This window comes from Fragaria vesca, linkage group LG2 (assembly GCF_000184155.1).
Source record: "Fragaria vesca subsp. vesca linkage group LG2, FraVesHawaii_1.0, whole genome shotgun sequence".
Taxonomy (NCBI): Eukaryota; Viridiplantae; Streptophyta; class Magnoliopsida; order Rosales; family Rosaceae; genus Fragaria; species Fragaria vesca.
In genome coordinates, this window is record NC_020492.1 from 9,291,538 (window position 1) to 9,301,878 (window position 10,341).

Consider the following 10,341-nt stretch of genomic DNA (forward strand, 5'->3'; position numbering starts at 1 on the left):
AGAGAGAGAGAGGGAGATGGGGTTTTAGAAATGGAGATTGGAAATTTGAAAAGTATTTGGGTTTGAGTTTTCATTAACGCTTTTCGATTTCGTTGAATTTTTTGAATTTTTTAAACGCGCCGCGCAGTTTTGGCGCCTCTCAAATTTTTGGGTTTAGGTCGTTGTTAAAGGGAGCGTTTGTATGCGTGCGCCCTCAGGCTAGGCTCTCACTGTAGATTGGTTTGGACGGTGAGGATGGGCTGATTGTTGCAATCGAAGCGATGTCGACTGTTGACCCGTTTCTTTGTCGGTGGTATGGGAATTAAAATGGATTGGTCCAGTGCGTGCCACGTGGCGCGCGGGGGAATCAGGAAAAAGAGTTATAAAGGAGTAATGTATTAAAATTTTACAGAATAATTTCGTATTTATGAAATGAAAAGACTCAAAAGAGTTACAAAAATCTTCAGAAATAATCTTAATAACAGGAGCATCACGCCATGCCCCCAAGAAGTTAATCATGTGTTGCATGCTAAATATGGTTAATAATTGGGTAAAATATTATATAGTCTTTGTGGTGACATTTGTTTAGTCCTTATAATTTTATTTTAATCTGAATAGTCCTTAAAGTCAGGATTTTTCTTTCAAATAATCCTTATAGTTTATTTTAATTTGAATAGTCCTTAAAGTCATGATTTTTCATCCAAATAATCGTCATGACATTTAACTGAGAAAATTGTCAGAATGACTATTTGAATGAAAAATCATTACTTTAAGTACTATTCAGATTAAAATAAAACCATGAGGACTATTTGGATGAAAAATCCTGACTTTAAGGACTGTTCAGATTAAAATAAAACCATAAGGACTAAACAGATGTCGACTTGAAACCATAAGGACTAAACAAATTTCAATTCTTAATAATTTCTCGCTTTTAAAATTCATAGTTTCATACACAATGTCTGTCTTTGATTTTTACTATAGCTAATGTACAGTCATTGTCTTCATCTCCTCGACTAATGTGGTAATTTTTGTCAATCTGGTGTACAATCATGCACAGAAGAGTACATGAATCACATAAACGAAAAAAGTAAAGATTAGATGCAAGGTGAAGCTGCAAATTCAAAGTTTTCAACCCAGCACTAGTTTAGATGTTTAGTTCTTCAGTACTGTTAAGAAGCTGGGATTCATTCAGATGAATATATATATATACGGATTTTCTCAGCTGCAGACGTCCGCATCAATTTTTTGGTGCGGATTTCTATTTTTGCACCACTTTTCGATCGAATTTCTTCATCTCCACCGTCTAGTATCTAGATAATATTGTGTAGATCATCTCTGCAAAATTTCAGCCAATTTGGTGATCGTTAAGGCCCTCAAACTCGAAAAACAAATCTGACGGACTAAATTCTGTCCGGTTGTGTATATAACAGAAAAACGCAAGTTTGAGGGCCTTAACGATCACCAAATTGGCTGAAATTTTGCAGAGATGATCTACACAAAATGATTTAGATATGTCTAGAAGGAAGTTTGAGGAAATTCGATCGGGAAGTGGTGCAAAAATAGAAATCCGCATCAAAAACTTTGGTGCGGACGTCCACAGTGTGTGTGTGTGTATATATATATATATATATATATGCAAAAACAATGTAGCACATAGTTCCAGAAGAGAAGAGAACAAAGACAAATGGTGGCGTGATATATTATAAATTGCAATAGAATCAAAGAATCTGTATCTGGTTTCCTCACAGCCACATAGAGTAGATAAATTAGCTTTCTATGGCACAACACAGTAAACACAGCTAAAGATGAAACGAGAAGCGAACACCAGAAAGAGAGAAGACGTAGAAAATAAGAGATTTTCCAATGAGTGGAATGAAATCTTTATTAATACAAATTAAATAGCACACATGCCCAGATAAATCGAATGCAGCACTTTATAGAAGGTACTCCTCATGCTGAGAGATAGCCTTTCAAAGATATTTACAGGTCCAAACACCTTTATAATTACTCACAAACTCAGACCAACATCTCATTTTCTGCTCCAAGGAAAGCAGCAACTCTGTACAAAGTGAATGAAAAACAAAATGAGATGAGAGAAACGATAAGTTTGATGAAAAGAAGAAAACCGGTAGAGGATCATAATGACAAACCTTGGCACTGTCACCGCCAGCAGGCTTCCGTGAAGTGTAGTAAGATGGCTCAGGTGGTGTGCCGGGAACTTTTCCTGCCTTCTCCTCCCTCACTTTGTTGAAAATGTGAGTGAAACCATCAGCTGATGCAGGGTTGTTCTCATCCCACTCACCAAATTTCGGGACAGCAGCACCTTTGTCAGGCTGACACATTAGACAGAAACATGCTCAGGAAGTATATCATAGGTAACAGAACAATGTATGCAACTAGTCAATACAGTCTTGTGATTAACTACACTGGACAATAGTGGTTCTTATATGTATGCCTCCAAATAATGCTCCATCATCAGTCAAAAGAAGTTTTGGAGACCATAGCAGTTACTAACAATTACTATGGACATGCACTAGCTAATGTAAATACGGCAATAACATGATGAGTATAAGAAAGAAAATTACACTTTCATCGCGAGGCTTAAGACGGGATCTTCCAGGAGTACCATGGCTACTTTCATACGAAGGCTTTCCCTCCCAGGAGGGAGAATCTCTTCCTGAGGCTCTTGCCTGGCGATGGAGAGGTGAACGCTCAATGCTCTGTTCAGAGCCAGCACTTTGTCGCGCAGTTCTTCGATGAGTTTCACCAGAATTTGTTCCACGTCCTCTACCAGGTTGATGTGTTGATTCACCAGAACTTCTGCGGCTCAGATTCTCGCGATGTGCTGGAGAGTTGGCATATTGCCTTTGGTCAATATCCTCTCTACTTCTTACCCGTTCATGATTTTGTCTTTCTGGTTCAGCTCTAACTCTGGGAGGAGATGACGCGACTGATGACATATCGTTAAGGAGATCGGGGTTCTCTTGGGGGTCATTTGGATTAATCATCTTTCCCCCAGGCCCAGTTCGACCCTTTCGCGCCTTATCAAAATAGGCTGTGTAGGGAACATTTTCTTCACCTTCCCAATTGCCAAACTTTGGTACATGAGAGCGTTGCTGCCACATGAAGAAATATTGTCACGTATGAAGTACATGTTAAACCTATCCATTATTCATGAGAGAATAATTTGCCAATACACTAAAGTAGCATCAACATATGAAGTTTATGAGCAGGATGATGGGACCATGAACATGATAGTCTAAATATTTGGAAGATGTTCAACAAGTAGTTCTGCATGAAACAACTTGATTTCACTTCACTATACTTAGCATAGAAGGACAGTCATGATCTATAAGCAACTCCATAGACTTGTTAAAGTAACATGAACAAGATAGTCTAAATATTTGAAAGATGTTCAACAAGTAGTTCTGCATGACTACAACTTGATTTCACTTCAATGTACTTAGCATAGTGAACCAGACCCAGGAAGAAAAGGACAGTCATAATCTATAAGCAACTCCATAAATCTTGTTAAAGTAACATGAAAAGATAGATAGTTATTTGACAAGCATCGCTGCATCCAAAGAATGAGGTAACAACCAGTACCTACTTGTTAGTCAAAGAATTAATGGATTGGCTCAAAGGCATACTTCAGAAATATTTCCTGAAAGATTTTAATGTTTGTTCTGCTCACCCTAAATGACTGAAAATGAAGTTTGTGGATATGAAAAGTCATATTCAGAGCCCTTTCATGAATATCAATGGAATTGGTTTGGTTTAGATTTCATATTTATGCATTTATAAAATTATAAGCAAAGGACAGAGAACTAATACAATACCTGGTTCTTTTTGACAGAAGTTACTAGGAACTGATCAGAAAACCTTTTAGCTCGGTAAAATTGAAGGATGCTTTGGCACATTGTAAAACCAAAGAAATTTCAGATAGGCTACTCGGTGATTTAAGGTATTTCTCCATCCAAATTATGCTTCAACAGTAGCAAGTAAGAGACATGTGCATTGGAAACTAATGAACATTTCTCCACATAATCAAAAATCCAAATATTCATTTCTACTGAGAAGCCAGAGAATCTCACTATACGAATACACCAAAAAGAGAGTATAATCCACACCAGCAATGCAGAGGAGGATGATAAGCTTTGAATGGTTTGAGAGAGAGAGAGAGAGAGAGAGAGAGAGAGAGAGAGATTATCAATTATCTAACACCAAAGTATTCTTCTATTACCTGCTACCTACCACAGTATTGATATTAAACTTCTAGCATATTACATTAATCAAACCCCTTAATTTTATTTCTGTGGAAATGCCAACATGTGGAGGACATCTTATACAACTTTCTCACCTAGTGTTCTTAAGTATTAATCTCGACATGCTGGAAAATGCACAGAAAACAAATGAACAATACACTCTGCAACAGCATATAATTTGGGATGTGAAATCCACACACCCCAAATTGAAATCCACACAACCTTTTTCCTTTTTTGGTTAACACATTCACAAAAAGACAAAGTTTAAGTCACTAAAAGACAAGATTTAAGTTACCAAAAAAGGAAAAATGGTGTGTGGATTTCACAACCCTAATTAAAACCCCTTTATTTTTCCACAGAAAAGCCATAGAATTTCAAATGTCAATGTACAAATAAGAAAGGACACACAGACACACACAGATATATATATATATATATATATAGAGAGAGAGAGAGAGAGAGAGAGAGAAGAGAGAGAGAGAGAGAGAGAGAGAGAGATTATCATCTATCTAACAGCAGATAATTTACACATTTACAATAACCTACTAGTACTAAATAGATTTCCAGTATGGCAAATAAAACCCTTAGATGCCCCCCATCAAATTTATCCACCCCACAACTTTCCAGCATGAGCTTCAACAAATACTCCCGAAATTAAACTACATTGACTATATGCATCATTTTAACACACCAACTAGACTGATCGACACCCTTAAAATCTTCTACTTGGTGATCCTCGAAAGTTTGAAGCACGAATACCACTCCCTGCCCCCCAAAAACTTAACAGACTGCTAAGGCTCCAAGTTTCTGGCACGCGTTTAATATGTTAATTTAACCATACGAAAAGAATGCAAGAGCACTTGCTACCGAAAATTCTTAATCATACATTGCATAGGCTACAAATGCAGATCCAAGCGATTAATAAAGCACTCTGATTGTTAGTCCTCTTAAACTCTACAGCCCAAGGACCAAGAGACCGAAAATCCCTAACTAAGAGAATCCAGACCAACAACAATACCAAGTCTGCTACAGACTTCACATATCAGCAATCCATACAAAAACGAAGTCTTTCTTGTCAGAAAGTACAGAAAGAAACATAGAATTCCCAAAGTCTTATGGTCCACACCATCCTAAAATAGAAGACAATCATAGCAACCACTACTTTTGGCAATCAAGAAAGAAAAAAAATCAAACCCTTGCTCAACCTATCCTTAACGATTCACAATCCTCCAAAGCTCAATCAACAGAAAACTTCAAATCAAAAATTCAAAACCCAAAAAGAAAAAAGAGAAGCAAAAAGGAAGCAAATTTAAGAACTTACTGCCATCTCTCCCTCTCCACCAGATTCAGAACAGCCTCCAAGTAAATGTCAGACCCCAAATTTCAACTACTTTCACAAAAGCCACCTCCAAATATCACAACAAAAAGCTCCCCCTGCAAACCCTTCAACGACCCACCAGAGGGAACCCCAAATTTAATTCTAGAGAGAGAAGAGGAGAATAAAGCAGAGAGCTTTAGAGAGAGAGAAACAGAGGGGAGTTGTAGAGGAGGGGTTTATCAACCATTGACGGACGCTACCCGTCATGTTTGACCTTTCTTCAAAAATGTTTAAAAGTCTCTGTTTCTTCTCTGTTCAAACATCTCTCTCTCACACCCAAAAACCGAGTTGCTGGGTCGACTCAGCTCGGAGACCATTTCTTTAATGCTCTACGTGATGTTCTATTGGCAGGTAATGTTTTTGTTTTCCTGGTTAAACTATGAGATATGATTCATAATTTCATATGAGCTTCATATGAATCCAAATTTTTGGTGCTAAAGTTTTAATCTTTATGCACTCTGCTTAGTTACTACTGCTGATTTTGGTTTGGGAAAGATTGAGGCTTTCGTTTTTCTTGGGGGTAAAAATTTTGGTGGCGGCTGAATTTAAACAGTGACTGTTAAGAATTGTGTTTAGGAGAGGCTGTGCCTCCTTGTCGCCTTCTGTGGAAACATTGCAGCTGACACATTTTCTTGGCGTTTTGTAGTGTCTTTTTCAATTTTCTCTTTTTTATATACATGAATTTTCTTTGTATAAAAGAAGAGCCGTTCATAACTTCATATCGATACCAACAATGAGAATTGACCTCGATGTTGCTAGGAGTGTTGATGCTTCTGAGGTTGCATCATCATTAAGGTTGGGTTGTGATGTGAGAAGATATTTGAGTTAGCAATAACAAGGTTGTTTGGGTTTTTGTCTTAAATTATTAGTTACTTACGTATTCATGAATTGAAACTTCGTTTATCAAGTTTCTTGATTAGTTTAACATAGAATTGACGTTCTATAAAACTAATGAATAGAGGGACGAACGCGCAGAGATACAACGCCAATGGGTTCCTAAAGTGGTGACAAGACGAATGGAGTTTAGGAGGTAGCAGTAGGAACAGATTTGAAGAAGAAAACCAAAGACAAAATAGTGTCGAAGAAGTTAACAATTAGCTAGGTTTAGAATGTGTTTGAACTGGTAATGGCAAGGTATGTGTTAGCAATCATATCACATTTAGTTCAATTTGGAGAAATTGTCTACATGGTTTGATAATTTATAGCAAAAGCTAATTTCGGCAAGTATGTTCCTGTTTAATTTTTTTCAGATATAAGAAACAATCAAAATCATTGTATGTGTCCAACACCATTTGATCTAGTGGCATTAGTTTCCCTTCTATAAATGGGAGGTCGTGAGTTCGATTCACGATATACTCGTTATAGCATTTAAGTTGTTTGTTTAATTAAAAAAGAAAAAATCATTATTTGTATGAGAACGTGAACAAAAATCATCTTTAAAGGAAAAATCATAGTTGACAATAACAATTAGAAAATATCGGTGAGACGTGCATCGTTAGCTTAGCTAACTAACGATGTTGAGGTTATGAGTTTAAACCTAGTTGAACTATCCACAAAATTGCTCTCAATAGGGTGAAAAAACCGCCACAAGGCTAAAAAACTATCGAGAGAGTATTTGGTAAGCTTTACGTGCCTATCTACCATCAACGTAATAATCATCTCCTCTCAAGTTCCCATATGGACGTCAGGGAGAGCAAAAAGAGTCACTACGTGGCAGCCTAAGCTTCTCACATATATGTGACGTCGCTACCATATTCCGTCGAAGTATCGACCAATGTCGGTTGCATAGATTCTCGATCCATCAACAAAAGAGGCGTGAAGATTCTCGGGGTACCTCAGCTGAATGTCAATCTCACATGTACGGTGTTCAACCATCCTCATCCTTGCGTCCTCCATCAGATTTTTCACATATTGCGCATTTTGGAAGATCCGATTAGCAGTCTCATGCTCCAATGAATCTACAAATCGAACACGAAATGCAGCACTGCCGTACTAGCTCTTATATTGTTTGATCAAAGGGTTACAAAGTCTTCCATTGGAACAAATGGACAAGTGATGATAATTCATCGAGAAATTGTCTGTTGCAAAGGTGATGAAGTACCTCTTTCCTGATCATCCTCCTTTAATTTTCCCTGTTACAACAGTTATCATGCATTGATAGTAAATAAATGAGCATGAAACTATTGAATGGGAAGTGTAACCATAAAATTTTTATAGCCATTTCCTGTCGAGTTATAAATATATCAACTTGATAAAAAAAATGATATTTTTTTATTTGATTAGAAAATATTATATTAAATATGAAGCTGCCGAGCGATCAAAATGTATATTGTGAAAGAGAAGGGCTCTAAGATCTTCAAAAGGAATGCAACTAGTCCACATAGAACAATATCCAAACTTATGTCCAAAATTGCTAGTGCATGAACCTTGTCAAGGATTTGGAGAACTGGTATTTTTTTAAGAGATTTGAATTTTTGGTTGCATTCTCATTCACATACTAAAATCCTAGAGAAGAAGAAGAAGAAGAAGAAAAAGAAGAACAAGAGCCGGCTAGGTTTGACAAGTCACAAGTGTTATAAACAAACGTGATGTGCACTATGCTTGAATTAGCTACCAGTTTCTGTTCCTATTTTAATAAATTTGACAGAGACTTGTACCAGTCCCTATAGAATTGGAATGTTTAGGGTTTAGTGTGGAAGCTGGCATTTTGCCTTTTTTTTTGTCAGAAAAAAAAAGATTTATCCTTTTATATACCGAACCAATTTGTTGGCCTTTCAAAAATATTTCTGGCTTCTTTTGCTTGTTCTTACATCATTGTGTAGAGTTCATAAAATCTGGACTCTTTGTATAATTTAAAGATCATGAAAATTGACACGTCATTCTTTTATTAAATTTTTATTTTTATTCTTAACCATGGTTAAAGGTTTGAGATTTCTTACTCAAAAAAAAAAAAAAAATTAAAATTGGGTTTCTGTCATATTTCTCCTCTACATCTGAGTTTCAAGTTTTCAACTCCTTTAGTTGCCGGATCGAACATAAATCCAGATAATGAACTCGTACAATCATCAATTTTTATTGTAGTTGAAAGATGAAACAAAAGTTGGACTTGCATAAACTCCATTAGTTAGAGACCTTCAATTCAAATCACATACTCCTCGTTCATGAACTTATATTTACTTCAAGTCGATTGACCAATGACCATAAATGTGATTATATATACATATACATATGTCTGCAATGATTTGTATATATGCAGGTGATTAATTGATTGATTGCCTAGAGTTAAGATCTGCCAAAGACACTATAAGAATATCACGATCTAACCCTCATGATCGATATAAACAAGTCAAAATTGGAAAACAAAAAAATCTAAATCGATTTCACTTTTAACGTCTCCGAATTTATGGTGGGAGACTCAGAAATTGTGGAGGGACACTACTCGATCATATGTGATGTTTCGGTTAGATTAGGTAATAGACAACGGAGGAATTCAAACTCAAATACTCATAGGTCGTATAGAAAACACATTACCTTTTTTTTTTTTGGTTTTTTAATTTATAGTTAATGGCATGTTAACCAGTGTTAAGAATAAAAATAAAAATGTAATAAAAGAATGACGTGTTAATTTTCATGACATTTAGATTATACAAAGAATCTAGATTTTATGAACTTTAACTAAATTCACATACTCCTCACTTTAGAGGAGCCGGATCCGGTTTTGATATTCCATTGATGAACAAGATACCCCTTTGTCTTACCAGATAAATAATTAACTTGGCAATTTGCCAACTGAGTTTAGTTTAATGAACCAGTGAGTTGTTTTAGGGAGAAAATAAGAGGAAAATAGAGAGAGTACGTTTGGCTGCTTTCATTGAAAATTCAACTTGTCAAAAACAAATGTACTAGTTGTTGAGAAAGGATCCCTTCCTTTGGGGAAGAGACTTGGTTGACGTAGAAGTCATAGAGAAAAAACTTGACCAAGAACACATGACACGTTAATTTATTAGGAATTTAGGAACATCTATATTCTGTCATATGCGATATGTTTGAATTGGTTAATAACCCTTCATTTGATTAAGAACTATTCTTGTTGGCATAAAAGATATTTGGAAACCATACCATTAATTGTCGAAGAAAAAAAGTCCATGTATAGGTACACGGATGGTAGACTAGAACATAGAGCAATATATCGCCTCTTCAGCGTTAGATAGACGTTTCTTAATTGAGCAATATGTCGATTAAGTCTTCTAATCTTGATGATCATTTTTCTAGCCTCATGGTGTACATGAGATTTAACTCCAATAGGAAGTTAGGGTCAGACTTTTTGGTCTAAGTTTTGTTATAAATGGTTCATTAGTGTCTTTTGATTATATTATTCATATCGCTTGTAACTTCTTTCGTATGAATGACAATCCCATTTGATAAAAAAAAAATATAGGTTTCTAATCATTCATTACAAAAAGTTTTTCTACCATTATATCAGATGATATATTGATATACGTTATGTGACCATGTATTAATGTGTATAGAAAAGGACGTATTTGTTCCTATATGTATAATAGACAAGCTCTCTTGTGCAGCCCACAAATAGAATATCATCCTCTTGTTCGAAGGGGGTGGGAACGAAAAACACATGTATCTATTTGATTTTTTCGTCTCTAATACATGGTAGCTATTAGCTCGAATTTTCAACGATGTCAAAGGAAGATATAAGAGGAG

General features: G+C 35.9%; 1 protein-coding gene across 1 annotated transcript; it reads right to left on the reverse strand.

Annotated features, from left to right (window-relative positions):
* Positions 1-1,656: 1,656 nt before the first annotated feature.
* LOC101314524 (RPM1-interacting protein 4-like) lies at positions 1,657-5,955 on the reverse strand. The gene is made up of 4 exons (XM_004290145.1): positions 5,566-5,955; positions 2,565-3,095; positions 2,130-2,312; positions 1,657-2,038 (listed from the first exon to the last, which is right to left on the reverse strand). The coding sequence occupies exons 1-4, from the start codon at positions 5,569-5,571 to the stop codon at positions 2,009-2,011; spliced, it is 750 nt and encodes a 249-aa protein (XP_004290193.1). The 5' UTR covers positions 5,572-5,955; the 3' UTR covers positions 1,657-2,008.
* Between the last annotated feature and the right edge of the window lie 4,386 nt (positions 5,956-10,341).